General features: G+C 41.6%; 1 protein-coding gene across 5 annotated transcripts in view; it reads left to right on the forward strand.

Moving 5' to 3' along the window:
* LOC145897731 (E3 ubiquitin-protein ligase HUWE1-like) overlaps positions 1-16,802 on the forward strand; it is a 75,157-nt gene that overhangs the window by 37,842 nt on the left and 20,513 nt on the right. For 4 of the 5 annotated variants that reach the window (XM_082986142.1, XM_082986143.1, XM_082986139.1 and 1 more), the window contains 13 exons: positions 4,284-4,467; positions 5,974-6,163; positions 6,303-6,479; positions 6,597-6,649; positions 7,027-7,114; positions 7,391-7,518; positions 11,869-11,997; positions 12,781-13,001; positions 13,864-14,083; positions 14,293-14,442; positions 15,638-15,680; positions 16,071-16,151; positions 16,442-16,621. In XM_082986142.1, coding sequence (XP_082842268.1) covers positions 4,284-4,467; positions 5,974-6,163; positions 6,303-6,479; positions 6,597-6,649; positions 7,027-7,114; positions 7,391-7,518; positions 11,869-11,997; positions 12,781-13,001; positions 13,864-14,083; positions 14,293-14,442; positions 15,638-15,680; positions 16,071-16,151; positions 16,442-16,621 — 1,844 coding nt within the window. The remainder of the gene's footprint in view (positions 1-4,283; positions 4,468-5,973; positions 6,164-6,302; positions 6,480-6,596; positions 6,650-7,026; positions 7,115-7,390; positions 7,519-11,868; positions 11,998-12,780; positions 13,002-13,863; positions 14,084-14,292; positions 14,443-15,637; positions 15,681-16,070; positions 16,152-16,441; positions 16,622-16,802) is intronic. The other variant, XM_082986141.1, reaches the window with a different exon arrangement.

Raw genomic sequence — 16,802 nt, forward strand, 5'->3', positions numbered from 1 at the left:
CAACTGCTTACATTCCCTAATTAGAGAATCTCCTACAAATTGATTTTCAATGCTCAGTCACCAGACAAATTTTGCTATTTCAAGAGCAAGAATCGGTTTTTGTCCTCGGCAAATTAAGTGTGATTGGAAAGCGGAAACACTCATACAATCGTTTTGCTTTAGGAAAAACAGAACTCACTGCCAGTAATTTCTCATCAGACAGTTTGTTGTGATTCATTAGCGACGTTGGGTGTTGGTTCTATTCCAAGTTCTGCTGCATACTCGCAATCGTTTCTCGGCCGTATTGTGGGAGTTAAGCCTGTGGAGCGGTATGCGGAAAGTCCCCTGCTCCGTCCGAGTGTTGATTATATCGTTTGGGAAGATTTGCGTTCGTTTCGTTGTTTTTTAATTGTTGTTATGGTGGAAACCGATTTTGCCCGACCTGGAACAACGCAAATCTCGCAACGCCCATTGTGGGTGAACACAGACGTCTGAGATACACGTGTTGAAATAACGAAACCGCACTTTCTGCAAATGTCCCAGAATGAAACATATTAGTGGTTTTCGACCAAAACTGCCCTTATGAAACAATAAAACTGTCGAAAGCAACGACATAAGATCGACCATGTGATTAAACCAACTGATATTCGAATCACATGATCGCTCGACTGGAGGTTTGTCATCGGTAAAGTGTAGTAGTGCAGCAAGCAGTTAATGTAATTTCCTATTTTTTTGTTCCGACAACAACAAAAAATAACTCGTTTAAATCAATGCTTCGTTCCTCTATTCCTGTTTTTCGCATAAAATAGCTGACGTTCGCCTTCACTCTAATTTTCAACTGGTCAAGCCCAACTGACATATCGACTTTGCTTTTCGCCGTTACAGATCGAGCAAGAACTTTTCAACTATATAGACAGTAGTAGTTCTAAACCTTTTGGCAAAATCAATCGCAGATGGCCGTATTGACTGGGCCAGTAAAACAGTGTATACAAAAATCAATGCCGGTGGTCTCCCACTTATCCTGATTGTTAGTTAGCAGAAATTAACGATCACCGGTGTTGAGATAATTTGCTCGGCTGGATCTGGTTGTTGAGTCTGAACTATTGCCGGCCTTCTTGTGTGGCCCAACAGTAAATCTCCAAGACTTAAGGTATGAGATAGACAAATGCTTTGGATAATCCTTGGACCCATTAGCTATAAAGCAGCTATGGGGTGGGCAAAGCCTTTACAAAACTGGTGTCTGGGAGCGTTCTGTTTAAACGGTTTCACTACACTTTATTTTAGCTACAGTTGTTGCAAAGTGTCTCGGGTTGTCCAGGATAATATACCGTCTGACGAACGTGTCACAATCGACATGTTGAATCGAAGTACCCCAGATGTGCGTGATGCATGGAAACCCCAAATAAACACTCTGTTCGCACCACCGCAAGTCAAAGCATGCTTGTGCGTTCGCCCAACTCCAATACACGTTCGACCGCAAGAGGCGGCAAACCGAGAGGCACGAGGAGCAGCCGAAGTTCGTTTTAGTTCTCGTCTCTCCACCGCAAATGTCGACAGGAGAAGTTTCTGGGTCCTGTAGCTTTGCTCTGCTCCACTCGAGATGAGAAGATGGCGCCGCCGCATTGTATAACGAGTTAAAGTTTCATCGTCCAGATTAGGCGGAGACCTCGGGTGAATTGAGGGGATTTGATGTTTGCTGGTGTCGGATGATTACCGAGTAGAGTCCAACGTGTGTTGCTAAACTTGCATCAGCGATTCTCTTGTTTGCTTGTTTTTTGCGACAGTAGTGAAAACCCTTTTGTTGGTGACTTGGGGCATTCCGGTCGATTGTTCGATAGCGACGTTTCGCGGTACAATTCATATTCGTATTTTGGCTATTTCCGTGTTTAAACGACTGCACAGTGTGATAGTTTGATAAATTTCGGGCGCCTAGATATGAACACGCCATGTATGCCGGTACGTTGAAACAAGGCGCCAAATTTCCTTTCAAACTTTCACTCACGTTTTGCGATATTCAAACCTCGTGGAAGAAAAATGGTTGTGTCACCGCACGTCTGCTCTGTGACGTCAAACGCGTCTATTGATAAACCTCTGTTGCGTCACAGAGAGAGCTTGGCTTTCGCGAAATGTGCCAGGTACTCGTCCTGGCCATGGACTGTACGATGTACCCATTCTTGGGCGGTTGTGAATAATTTATTCTATTGGACTAGGGGCTTCTGTCAGCGTGCTGTTTCCAAACAGGTCGTTTTGGTCTCTGCTTTGTCTACGTCTCGCCTGATTACTCTATACGCTGCGATTCGTGCCTTTGATTAATGCTGATGGATAGATTTGTCCGCAGCGGCAGTAGATCGCCTGTGTGTGCCTTCAGAGTTTTTCCACATTTCTTGTGATTAATGTGGAATTATGTGCGACTTTTTGCATGTGTCTGGTTTTAATACCAAGCTTATTAGCCGTTTTCTGTTTAACCAGCCCCAATAAAAACTTATTTTTATTTTTTGCTCGATTTTTTTCCCGAAATTGTAGCTGAAAACTAAGAAACAAATGATAGTAACCAATATAAGGTTGTTTAGTGAGCTGCAGACAGTTCCACTTTCCGGCCTAATTGGTCTTATCAGTGCCGCTTTAGGGTTACACGAGAGATTTATGTTTTTGCCGAACCCGGCATCGTCAGTTGTTTGTGAATTATCTTGTTTTATCAGAAAATCCATGTATTTCTTTAGTAAAGCATTTTACCTGTAAATTTAACATTCGTATAATCATTTACTTTACGCTTGCATTATTGCCATTCCGTGCCACCATAATGGCAAATTTTGAATCGAGTCCGTATCAAATGTAACACGAGGCTTTCTCGGCATTTAAAGAAAATGTGTTCAAAATATCACTGTCCCGGAACAGAATAAGACGTCCGTTCGAAAACCACGCATTTTCCCGCGCGTCGCCGCTTATTTGAACGACGAGCCGGCGGTCGGGGCGGGCCCTCCCAGCCACCCTTCCAGTCACGTACGTGCCTTGGAACATCGGGGGAGAAACGCCCGTCTGCCGCCTACTGGGTCGCGTTCTTCCGCCGTGGCTGGTTTTGCTCGACTGCCCAAACCTCAATGTCTGTGAGCCGGCTCCTCGGTTGACTTGTCGTTAGTGTATCGATACAACCAGTAGTTACAGCCGCAACTTGTGTTGGTACGTTTTGGCATGGAATTAGAAATCTTTCGGCTTTCTTCAATAAACATTATCCGCTTAGTAACTGGAAAGTCTTCGTATTTAATGGAAAAGCAATGCGTGAATGATTGCCTCACGCTTAGCCTTTAATCACAAACGTTTAGAAGCAACGCCCCGATGCCATTTGAAAAGAAAATAGTTTTTTACAATACATTCCTGTCTGTTGCGCTTTGGGAGGCAGAGCGTGTCGTGTTCGTCTACACGCACATACACAATTAACATTGGCAGCAACTTGGCCTACAAAAATTATTGTCGCTGTGCGGACGTGACAATGTTTCATTGATGGGAGTTTGTGGTTAACTGTTGCCTATTTTGGCATACTAGCTGGTGGTGGCGACCTGCTTGGCTTTCCCGCTACATTCTTGCGCCAAAACCACAACGGTTGTTGTCATTCCCGTGCCAGACAAGTGACCTGCTGGTTGCCTGGGTGTTGCAGGAAGGACAGGCCTCCAAGTTTTAGTGTTTGATTTATATTTGGTTTACCCGCCCTCCACGTGCGGCTGAATGAAGGTTAAATGTTGCTGAGTGGAGGATTTTCCGTTGGATTTTCTATTAATATTGACTTGATTTTATGAGTGTCAAAAACAAAAGTATATATTGCTGACTGACGGTAATCAGAAACACTTGGTTTCAAACATTATATATTGTAGACAATATGGCAGCCAAATGTCAGATATGCTGTAAAAAATACATTTTCTTTCACCATGACTCTTTCATTTAACCCTGTTACAATTCCATTAACACTGGCAAGAACCATTCGCCCGGTTAAGAAACGCTTGCAAGTACTGTATGACATTATGTCTGCCCAAGAATAAGCTTTTTCAACCATAAAAAAGCCCTAATTCCCATCGTTTGATTTATGTTAAGCCCAACGACGTTGCTGTAAATTTTGATATATTACTTCTGCATACTTTTGGTTAATTGTTATCGGGACATAACCACACGCGTGCAGTTATGACGTCAAGCAATTATGTCACGCTGGCACACATTGTGATTGGGGTTTAAACTTCCAAAACTGCGTCAATAAGGTTAATGTTTAAACTTTCGCAGTATGAGAAAAAGTAAAATATTATCGACCTTTCTTATAGACTCACACGAAGCGGACAAGATGGTGGTCACGCGAGGGCGCTCATGTTCGCGACCCTTGGTGGTCCGGCGGCCCTCCTCAAACTCCGCCACAGCCACGGGTACGTTGGTTTTGCTTCCCTCGCCACCCTCCTGCTTCGCCACGTGCTCGAGGATGACGAAACGATTCGGATTTCTATGGACCGGGTATGTGCCTGTTAAATGAAGCGGTTGGCGGGAGACGTTTTTCGCCAGCGTGGCGTACTGAATACATATTGTGTAAGGATTTGTTCACTTCATGTTGCACTGCATGGTATACGTGAACTGAGGCCTACAAGAAAGAGTTAATTAATATGTGGCTGGTCGACGACTTTACGTTTAACGCTTTATGCTATTTGGAAGTATCCGCCATGTTAAACTCCAAGTGTAATGCATGTTATTGCGAAAATCAGTCTGTTGAGCGAACAAGTCGCCGAGCGGCACATGTAGCATGGCTGTAGTCGTTTGAACAACATCAAGTCAAGACCAAAGACACGCGGGCGCGCTTTGCTCAGTTTTCGCTCTTGCCACCAAAGTTAGTGTATTGACTATCTCCCTCCACACTGCACCTCTCCCGTTTCTTAAAGTCTCCCACTCCGCTCCGAAGGAGGAGTGGGAAATGCATTTCCTCGGGCGCGGAGGAGCGGAGCAACCGCGACTCCTGGAGTGAGAGAGGAGAAGCTCAGGTCACGTTCATCCCAGCCGGCCTTTGTGTTAATTGTTAGTTCGAGCGCGCGTGACTGGAAGCAAGTTGAGCCATTTTCTGAGCCGGTTCCTTGCCTGTACGCGCACACGGCGGTCGGCGTTCCAAAGACGGGCGACACCCATTCGACTTTCGTAATCGCGTTCAACCGAATTTTACGTCATAGTCGACTTTCGATAAAAATGTTTTCAAAGTTGCAACTCCTTGTATGAGAAGTAAACGAAATAGACTTGGTGGGGTGGAAACATGGTTACGTTTTTGCCGAAGCGGTTTAAAACTATTGTACGGATTTACCGTGGAGTTACGTGGAGAATTTAAAACACCTGTATCTGTGCCACTTGTACGGTGTATTTTAAGTAGCAATGGCCAGCTGCCTACGTTGCCCTCACAAACATGATTCGGTAACCAAAAAGCATGATTCTGGCCACCAAATAACACCATGTATACTAAGCTTTATACGACTTTGACGAATTATGTTAAGACACGACAAGACATAGTTGCTACCAAGCTGTTGTATAAGGACCTTTCAGCATATGTTATTGTAAATTTAATTTAAGTTGTTTGTGGGATTTGCATTAATTGTCTTCAACGCCTGTCCAAGTTTTCCTGTTCAGAGTTATGTTTTGTCAAAAGCTTAAAACAGCATCTGCTATAGATTATTCACATGTCGTTCAATACGAAGCCAAATGAGTCCGGTCCATATTTGGCCTTTTGTATCAAGGGTTGCAATCACATAGACATGTATGTTTGTTTGTATGGATACTAACCTGTACTTCTTATCGCCGAGATACGCAAGTTTAACTTTCCATAGAGGCAAAGGAATTAACGAAACAACTTAATGTGCAACTCTGCAACGCAAACTGCAAATTTAAACAACTTAGCGTGTTTAGGCTGAAATGTGTAAACCAAATTCAACCTTGAACTAACCAATACCTACATAACTAGAAACAACAATTGTAAATATTATGCAGACCATTCGTGGAATTTCGGTAAGCGGGGCAGGCAACGCGAGCTGTGGCGTGAGCACGGGTAGCATGGGCAGCAGGGAACTACACTACGTGCTCAGGGCGTTGGCCCCAGCCGCCTGCCAGCACCCCGAACTATTCGTCGAAGCCTGCTGCGACAATCTGCGCATCGTACTACCGCCATCTACCAGTCGAAGTAAGTCGACTTCCATCGCCTTTTGGTGGCGCCGGGGAGTACGATAAAAATGGCGCCTTGATTTGTAATTTTTAATAAAAGAAATACATATATTCCCTTTTAAAATGCGGGCATGGGAAACGCTGAAATTCGTACGTAGATATCGAGTCAGAGGAATCGGCTTTGACGACCGCCAACGCCGTTCAACTCCTCAAGCCGGCCATGCGCCCTCCAACATCACCATCCCCCACCGAACTTTCCCCTGTTGTGAAGGAAACCATGCGGCTTTTGTTAGATGCGCTGGTTGCTAAGAAACCAAACGACATAACGTCACAAGGTTGGTGTTAGATTGTGTTCTCGCTGTAAGGGCGGATTGTGAATATGCTAAATGGCATTGTGTGCTGTAAGTTGCAAAAAAATTTCCTTTTGTAAATAGGAATATTTTTTCTCCTAGGCGATCGTGCCATGGAATCGTCGGCTGCCGCCGCAAACGACCAAGCTACGCAGGTAACTGACCAAAAATAATTCCATCTTGTGTTTTTGTTTTCTGCGGTTACCATTGTTCCTTCAAGTCTTTGGTAATGTTTATTTCGTGTTTACTTTGGTCATCGTTTTTTAAACTTGCATACAAAGTTACAAATCACACATGTGATCACAATTTACCAAAGTTCTGCAAATTGCTGCGACATGTTTGGCATTACGCTGGTTGCGTTATAATAGCTAGGACTGTAACCAGTGCAGTAACTTCTATGGTTACATCTCACCCAGGAGAAAAAGAATCACTTTATTCATTATATTTGCACGTGACAATATTAAGTGTTCAGCTGTTTCACAACCACCCGCCAGCATTATTTATTACCGAAACTCCGCCATTTCTCGAGCAGGCCGCGGTTTCGGACGAATCTTCCTCGACGGCTAAGGCTACAAGCAGTGAGGATTCGACGCCGGGCAACAAACCTACTCCAAAGTCAGGTAGGAATCGGTTTGTTGTACGAAGTTACAAAAGCCAAGTTGCAGGGAAAACCGACCGAATCAAAAGTTTTCTACATCTGTCGGTTGGTTTTAAGTCATAAAACGAGGCCGAGATTGTGATTTCGATAGAAAACATTCCGGCATTTTGTTTAAACAGCTTCTGTCGCTGCCAACCACAAACACGACACAATCCTCAACGAAATTCAATTATCTGTTTCTTTGTTTACCCCAAAAAATAGTACATTGCAATAACCTAAGTTTCCCCCATTTTTACAGACCAACTTCTTGTGTCCAAGTCGGCAATACTGCGCCTCCTAGCGGAACTTGTTCGTTCTTATCCTTACTGCTCGTCACTGGTAACTGGTCACCAATACAAAGCCGACCCTGAAACTCTTGTTCAGCAGGTAAGACAGTAGGAGCCGTTTCTTGTTACGATATACTGGTGTTATACTTTGGTTCCATTGTTCTGGATTCGAAAATAAGGAATACTGGAAAATGAAGATGGTTTTCCTTTAATATTTGTTTGTGATTTTAGAGTGATCAGAGTATTATGGTTTATACACACTTATGTCACCTTCTTTTTGAGGGTGGCTTTTGATACAGGAATGTCGCTATAAGGACGTTTGTGGCATGATACGATATTACAATAAGGCGCCCTTGGAAGTATCTCTAGAAAAGTTCTTGACACATAAACTGCAATATTTCGTTAGTGTAAGTATTGACCTTATCAACAGACAATTCCTCTATTATTTATGTGTACTTAAGTTGGTGGTTTGAACGTGAAAGTTGTGGTGTTGGCCTGACTCAGACAAGAAAATCTCTCAAACGCCGATGAATACAATACTTTTGTGACTTTTCGTAATCCAAACACACAAATATCAATCGTAGTTTATTTAGCCCTTCCCAGTCAAACCTTGTGCGTTCGCTTTGACCTTTTGGGGATTTTCAAGGTAGTCAAATTACAGACAACAGCAAATAATGTTACTAAAACTAAATATTCCCTAACAATGCAACGCCAAACACTCCCAAAATCCTGGTTTGCAAAAGTTGGTTCAAAAAGTGCATTAATTATGGTTTCCTTTGCTTGGGCGCCATTTTGATTTGACGTTACAACTTATAAGCTGCTGTATTCCGTATCGCTTGTGGTCGAATACAACGCAGCCATCTCCAGGCTTGACAACTGTTAAGTAGTGTATGGTAATCTTGTCATGGGAATACAGATAATACCAGCCTGTTTTGATGATCACAATGTTGCTTTGACGATATTGCTGTTCATGGGCAAGATTGCCTTGTGCTATACTTGATTTCGCGTTACGGCGTAGTCTTTTCTTAGCGTTAGGTTCTGATGTACAATGATACAGTTGTGTCGAACGACAGAGTGTGGCGTTTACCATATAGTTATATGTATTACGCCAAAACGAAAGGTTGTTTTTTGGTAAAACGAAAAAAATTTAGCGCTGCCTGCAAATGTGTTGTGTATAACCCACAGTCATTTTTAATCGCGTTAACGTGTTAACAAAATCTCAAGTCAGTTTCAAGTACAAAGCACCGCCCATTTTTCAATCACATGCACGCTGCAGAGACAACGCCTGATATACGTTCCATATCAAACCTTATACAAACTCTCCGTGCTATTGGCAAGCCGTCGCACTGGACGTGCACAAAGGCCACGTATTTTTGACATGCCCCGATCACGTATTTGCCCCATCGCACGAATGGCTTGCAGCTCTGTCTTCATTAGGGGCCGTGCAAGACCAAGTATGTCGAATTGGTCGCCAAGCAAAGACAGGTCGTTCCTTTTATGACTCGTTGCGACATACGCCGGTCAGAAGTTCAGATAAAAAAGATTTTTGTGTAGTTTTCAGCCAGGTTTATTCATTGCCTATATGTGGTGATAATTTGGTGTGTCACGTGTCCTCGCCTTCCGAAAATTTGAGTGTTTTTGTTGGTGTTCCAAATAGAAAACAACAAAGTTGGCTGGGTGTGCAGGGTGCTGGTATATGCCATAAACGTGACCGCGGACGCAGGAACGTGAAACGCGTTCGCCTGCGGATCACTCGCCTTTCTGCGCTTGTTTGTTTTTGTTATTGGGCGAATCAGTGTTTGAAGTTTCGTTGGCGAATCAGATCGTTCAAGTTTATGTGAGAAAGATATCTTGTTCGTTGGTTAATCATCAAAAATATGTATCTGACTAGTGAGAGGATTATGTGTGTCACTACTATAGTAGGTTTTGGAATACTTTTTTTGTACTTACTCCTGGCCTTTCTTAACTTAAATCTGCATTTGTTTATGACTGCGTAATGATTTTTAAGAAAGAGCAGTCTTCGAACTTTAGATATTGCAATGCAGAATTTTGAATACCAAGACGTGAACAATTTTCAGTTGTAAGAATTAATCGATGCTTTTACTGAGACCGCACGTGAAATACTGCAGAACACTTACTGATGCATGAAACTAGTTCAATTCTGAGAATAACACGAGTACCATGACATGCCTTTTCGGCAATAACTTCTATGCTGTCATCAGTTTTAAATGTTCAGTAACTTTTGCGGTCATCAATTTGTTGAAATTGTAACGAAATATATTAAACTTTACTATGGTTTGATCACGTATCCACCTCAAGATTATACGGTGTTTCAGGGCATTTGTCGTTAAAATACGCGACAAGAAACAACATCGAGGCGCAGGAGCATTGTGAAATGACGCTAATGCGTTTTGGCGGTCGATGGAAAATGGCATTTGCAAATGCATTTTAACATCACGATCTAGAAAGGTCGGCATTCCAAACAGGGCTGTCGGAACTGGAAATTGCCAAATTTTATTGCCGTCCAGAGTTTTACGTAACAAAATTGAATTGTGGAATAAATTAATTGTTAAACCTCCAAGATTCGCCCAATTTTTCTTGTTTTTTTAACTACTGTTTTTTGTTTTCTTTCGTAGTTTTCGGCCTCCAGTTTCATAAGCCTGTAGAACTTTTTTTTCGCACTTCAGTTGTGTGTGCTTCTTAACAAAGGTATACTAGTTTCTTTTCCACTAGTTCTATATTGCAGTGGCAAGTGGCTGGGAATAACAATTGTTTTGCAAAGTAACACAAAACAAAGGTATATTGTCGTTGTTAATTCGAGTTGGTACCGAAGAAAAACTGATGCAAAAAGCGTCTGTGCAAAAATATGCCTTCGACCCTTCTTCGTCGTTAAATGCGTTGCATGGAAGTTTTAATACAGTTTGATCTACTTCAGTGGTTCTTAACCGGTGGAAAATTATAAGGTTGTAAGTGGGTAATTAGTCGGCATCGAAATATACAAAAGTAATTAAAAAATATTATGTGAAAAGTTCTGAGTTTGTGCACTTATTGGTAAAGTTAAAACAGTATATCAGATTTAGCGAAAATGCAATAATTAAATTTTAAAGAATTTAAATACAAGTGGGAAATAAGGATTCCGTTGAAACTGAAAATGGGAAATACGCTAAAAATTTTTAATAACCACTGAGCTATTCTGTGTTTTTTTTATCGAAAGCATTTTTGATATATCCACGTTAATAAGATTCATAAAAAAACTTTCGAGTTTTTCTTCTGAACGTATTTGTCAAGAGGTTGTGTGCATTACCGTCGTTACTCTGACACTGCTCTAATTAATGTCAGAAAATAACGATCGTTGCTGTTTCAATCCCTTTACAAACCAAACAGTATCTGCTTGACGTACAGTCTGCGCGTTTTCATCGAAATCTGGCACTGATGTTAAACTCCATAAAAAGTATTTAAATTAATCTGTTCTTCTGGCACAATTAAACGTAACTTTTTATTTAGGTGAAACGCCGCTGAATTAAAGTATACGTTTAACTGTGCCAGTAGAACAGGTAAATTAAAATACAATCTGCCTGGCAGCAACAGCTCCATAATATTCCATAAAAGGTGTTTCCAATGAATCGCGCTGGCACTCCCATATCATTCCATGAAACCACCAGAATATCTCTGCTACCGACTCGTATCATATTTTCCTGTTGCCGAACATTTCTCCTGTATTGTTGATATTTTCCAGTAAATCTCCGATTCCAAACAGCCTTAAGCTTAAACAATAAAAGGGCTGATCAGGTCGCCGTTGGACTTAGTGTTAACTACAATGTGACAAATATATTCGTTTTCAGCGTGTGGAGTCAGTGTCTTTTTAAGTATCCTGTTATCATTACTGGAGGTTATGCTTGTTTGTTTTTAACACCACTTTAGTCCGGAAGTAGCACATGGGGGTGCACAAATTGCGTTATCTGTGATATTCATTATTGTTCCGCTACCGTTTATAACTTGAAAAAGTTTCAAAATTATAAAAATAAATCTTTGAAGTGAAAACAAAACGCGTTTCCGTTAGGGTTCTTGCTCAAAGAGGATTTTTCTGGTACCATATATCTTATTCTTCCCTGTTCTACGTTGTTTTGTCATGAAGTTTAGTTTGCGTTTAGCAACAGTAAATTCCAACATTTAACGTGCGACGTTGATATTGTGCGCCATTTTAAAGTTAGAGTCCACATGTTAAACGTTCACACTCCACTTCGCACGTTTCAGAAAAAAATGCAGTTTGGTCACGTTTTTTGCAATTATATATTACAGTGGCATGGATTTATTTCGCCAATTTTATTCCATTTCTCTTCAATTTCATGCGACTTCAAAGTACCGCAAAATTTTTTTTGCTGTTGTTTCCAAGCCACAGTACTTTTCAAAACTCGACAAAATTTCACCTTACATTTATTTCTATGTGTAGGATTGCAGTGCTCTGTCGTTCGTCCTCGACCAACTGCTGATACCCCGACCACAGGAAGGAAACCCATCCACGCCAGGAGGGGAAGGAGCCACCAAGCCTAAATCGGATCCTCCCGAAACCTCGGCCAAGGTTTGTACAAAACCTATGTTCAGAAATCACGTCGTTGTTCGCAATCTTTGAAGTAAAAATATCGTTGGCCATACGCCATAGCCCAGTCCACCGAAGCATTGTACATTAATAACCTAATCGATTTGCATTGCTATGGTGGTGACAAATGCTTGCCCTGTTGCTTGATATCAATGGATTAGGCTTTGCTGTAGAGCTATTTATTTCATAGAACTTTTTCACCGTTTAATATACACGGGGTCACGTGGTCATACGTAACATGCGTCACGTGACTGGTGCGGTCCAATCGAAAGTTTCGTGTTATAGAACGTGTGATTCGTCGCCGCGTGCTTGATTTTGAAACAGGCTGCGGTTTTTCTCGGTAAGCTGACGGTTGTGGCACAAATCGTTCGGGGCTCATTTAGTTAAAGGTCGACAGTCAAGAATTTGTTGTTTATCGTTTAGCAGCTGTGATTTTAGCTGTCTTGTGTACAGAATGTTTAAGCAAGTTAGCAGGTTGGGATTTTTATGATATTCTTACATTTTTAGTAAAGCTCGCGCAGTTCAAAACCAGTTAATAGACTTCGGATATTGAAATCGATTTCAGTTAGGAAATTATCAATGTAAAAGCGTAGAATGTTCTTAATAGATCACATAAAACCTGTTTTTGGGCTACTGCATTTCAAAAATGTTTTGCCCCGTACGGAATAGCAACGATTTCCGTCATGTTTTACTGACAAACAAACGTTCTCATATGTTAAATATAAGTTCCATCTCTGACAAACTAATTTGTATTTAAAATCATAGGATGGCGCCAACGACTCCTGGGACCAGGATTGTCCGGCCCTTGCCCGGGTCCTGTTGGCCTGTTTGGCCGCAAGCCACCCACCTCATCAAGCCAGCGGGTCAACGTCGGATCCACACTCTATACTGGTTGGGGAGATCAAGTCGGCGCTCTCTCGCGCCCTCCACACGTCGGAATCGCCACAAAAGCACGTCCGTCTGAGGGCGCTACTCGATATTATAACGTAAGTGGTGATTTCAGAAGGTCAAGGAGTAAACTACAGTTATTAAAGGTGGAGTTTTGCCATTTAGAGTGCATTAACTTCGCAGCCACGAATTATGTGGTATGTCGACAGGCAAAAAATGGCGCCTGAACCTTTAATAACTGCAAAACTTGCTCAAGTGTTCGACATGTCGTCGACTTTTGCATTTCTTAGATTGTTTTTCTGTGAGCTTGTTTTAACACTCGTTATTTTTAATAGCCTCGTGGTAATTTTGGGCAGAACACGTCACGGCATAGAAATCATACAGGGAAAGTAAGATAACTCGTTTTGCTCCGTCCTGTGACTTCAACGAGTACTGCAACTTTCCGAAATCGAGTAGACGAACGGGTCATGTTTTTTATGTCTGCACAGTGACATGAAAAGGATGCGTTGGACGACAATTGCCCTAAACTTGTCACAAATTTTTAACCGAAATCTAAATACACAATCAAGAAAAACTAAACTGTATTGAGAAACACTTGCATATCGTATGCCTAACACTGTTACCAAAACTTTTCTTTGTGACCCTTGCTTGACGTATATCTGGAACCAAAAACAGTTGACGACGAAATAAAGTTGTCTCATCTAAAATTCTGTACGTTCCTAACATTTTACTTTGCATTAATGTCAAGAGTTTAATGAATTTCTTCTCTCAGTTGGACGAACAGCGTGTCCAAAACTTTGTTGCCGTATTTACTCGATTCTAGAATGTTCTAGAACAGTATATTATTCTATATTGCTCATCCTTACCTGTCACTTACAAAATACTACTTTATACTATTAGCATTATCATAATTCATATTTAAAACATACCAACTTATCGTTCATGTATATGCTTACACAGTACAATCATCGAATGTACGTCGAAGCCGAGCCATCCGAGTCGACGCCCGCTCGGCCAATCACAGTCCAGTGACCAATCGAGCGACCAAGCTACCGGCCACATTCCCCGGTTGATGATACGACGTGGTTTGGCGACCGACCTCGCCAAGGTTCCGCATTTCATTGACCTCAGTTCCGCGGAAATGCCTTCCACTGTTAACTCGACTCTCCGCCCGCTTGAGGTAGGTCGGTTGTGGTTGTGTATTACGGGTTGATAAAGTGTGGGTTTGAATGTACAGCAGTTAATCCGGATTGTGACAGAACGCTTGATCCGGTTTAACCGAGTTCTGGTTCAACCGAGTACATTTTTGTCGTAAAATGATGAAGTTAAGAAAACCGTCTTAATTCATTTATACTTTGATCAGTCAATTTTGATTTCTATTGCTATAAGGTCCTGACGCGTTGGACCACTTCTGGTCCGTGTGCCAGCAAGAGCCAATCAGCGGGCGGCAAAAAGTCCACGTCAGACTCGAGGGTTGCCACGGAAACGCCAACGGAAGAGCAGGCGATCAGTCAGCAACAATCCGATGCCAATGATGAGGCGAGTGTTCATATTCCTGAATTTTGATTTTGTATGAAAAAATTTACCGTTTTGAAAGCAAAACTTAAGATAGACACTGCATTGTTGAAAGCCATGACATTACCATCATTTTCTGTGCTGTATCCGAAATTATTTCTTTTTGAATTCAAAGAATTGCATACTAGTAAAAGGCTGAGACCGCCATTTTAACTATCCACGTTGGTAAAAGTAAGACATTGCCCTCTGGGGTGTGATTTTGTTTGTCAACGAGATTCCAGTAGCTTGTACTGGAGTTTAATGCTGTAATGTGCGCCGAATGCTGACACTTGTACCCAAAAACTCTATCCTAAGTGAAATGCTGAAAGAAAATATTACTCAAAACGAATCAAATGCATTCGCTTTTCCCCAAACCTTTGTGTTTCAATTAAGTCCCTTACACATAAGGTCTCATCAGTGTAGTTTGGTGACTTGTGATGGTCTCGCCAGCCAAATAGCCATGCAAACACTTCCACCTTGTGTTGAGTTGGCATTCGACGACCATTTATCGTTTATATTGCAGAACTTTTACTAAAAATTGACTCAGGTTTGCAGTAACTATTTGACATATTGTGATAAGTTGGCATGGAAACGAGAAATTTCCTCAACTTTACAACAAAGAAGTTCGCTGGTTTCCTATTTCAAACCTTTCATAAAGTTTCCATGATTTTATAAACTGTAACAAAAGTCTGGGTGGCAATCAGTAAGGTAAATTTGACTCGCGACTCTGCGTCCATCACCTTATGTTTTAACCCTTGACTCGCTCCCCGATTTTTCCGGGTAACGCACGGACGATCGTGACTCACCTTCCTTTATTCTCAGGCCCTTAACCGTCGGCCCCTTTCTCGTTGATTTCCAGTTATTTTTCCACTCGTTTTTCTAATAACGCAAATTTATACCGAAAAGGAATTCCCTGTAACGAGACCGCCCGAAGTTACCTCCGAATTCCAGCTACCTTTCAATCGCAAGTCAAATGTTTTCCTCTATTGAAACGTCTGAAGTGCGCAGCATTAAGTTCATCTCCAAAGCACCATACCTCAATACTGTGGGCCATTAGGAATTGCCTGCCCTAGTGGTATTGGTGTGGCGAAAAACGTGGTTTTGTGTGGCTTAGGCTTGATAGCACGGGAATGCGAATGCGTGTGTTAGATGTATGTAAAGAATATGATGTATTGGGCAGGTTTGGATGTCGGCCACGGATGTACGAGCGATGGAGGATGACGGTGCGTATATAACCCTTGTAGATACATGTGAACTATTATTTGTATTTTAATTCATTGCTTTATGTGGCTTCGAGTGGTGATACAGGAGCCTTTTGCTTAAGGAAAAAATCCGAAAGAAGTAAAAAATATTTTTAAAAAAGGTTCAGATAATTGTTGCGGTTAATCAGTAAAATTAACAAACTTAATTTTTATAAATTTTTTTGCTGGAAATTCTTTTTCATACCTTGTTATTCATTGGCGTAACGTTATTTGTGGAAAACACCCAGCCATAAACCAAGTGGTTTCAGCGACACTTGGGAATTACATATACCGCCTTCTTATATTCAATACTTGCGTATTACCGCTTTGTTGGACGTCCAGGTTGTAGTTATTACATATGTTTCAATACAGACAACATGTCGGACGAATACATGGACGTAATTGCCGGAGATAATGCGAGTCAATCATCGGATTTACAATATTTGTCCTCATGTGAGTTTTTTACCCAAGTTTTTAATTCGTGTTTACATTTTCCAAGTGATATAGAAGCTGTATTTCTCTGTCACTACCACGGTCAATATGCTTTAGCAAATCTCGTCTTGCTAAAATAAGTTACGATGTTTCGCTCGTTTGCTTTTGTGACTAATATAAGTATACCGGTACCTGTCTTCTTACAAATAGAGGAACAAGTGATTCGTCAACTTCTGGCATCCAGTCGTAGACATTCTCATTGGATGTGCTCAGTTTTTTAGAAGGGATTGCAAACTTCTTTTACTTTAAAGCTGACTTTGGTGTTCTTCTTGAAGCGGAAGACCCACGAAGTGGCGCGCAAGAGGACGTTTTCATGGTTCCTCCTCCTCTCTTGGGAAGCGTCGGGGATGAAGGAGGAACACTGGAACACGAGAGGACTCAAGATACGGTGGACGAAGAAGGAGCTGTGGTGGGGGAAGATCACGGAGACGGTGAGGATTTTTTTTAGTTTAAAAATCTACATTGGCGTCGAACGTGTCGCATTTTTACATGTGGAGGGAAATAAAATTTGAACAATGCGGAGTGTTATGTCGCATTTTCAATTTCTGTGGTTACGAACGGTTCACATATTCATAGGATTTAAATTTAATTTGTTTAAGATGTTTAATGGAA

The sequence above is a fragment of the Ascidia mentula genome, chromosome 4 (genome assembly GCF_947561715.1).
Source record: "Ascidia mentula chromosome 4, kaAscMent1.1, whole genome shotgun sequence".
Classification (NCBI taxonomy): Eukaryota; Metazoa; Chordata; class Ascidiacea; order Phlebobranchia; family Ascidiidae; genus Ascidia; species Ascidia mentula.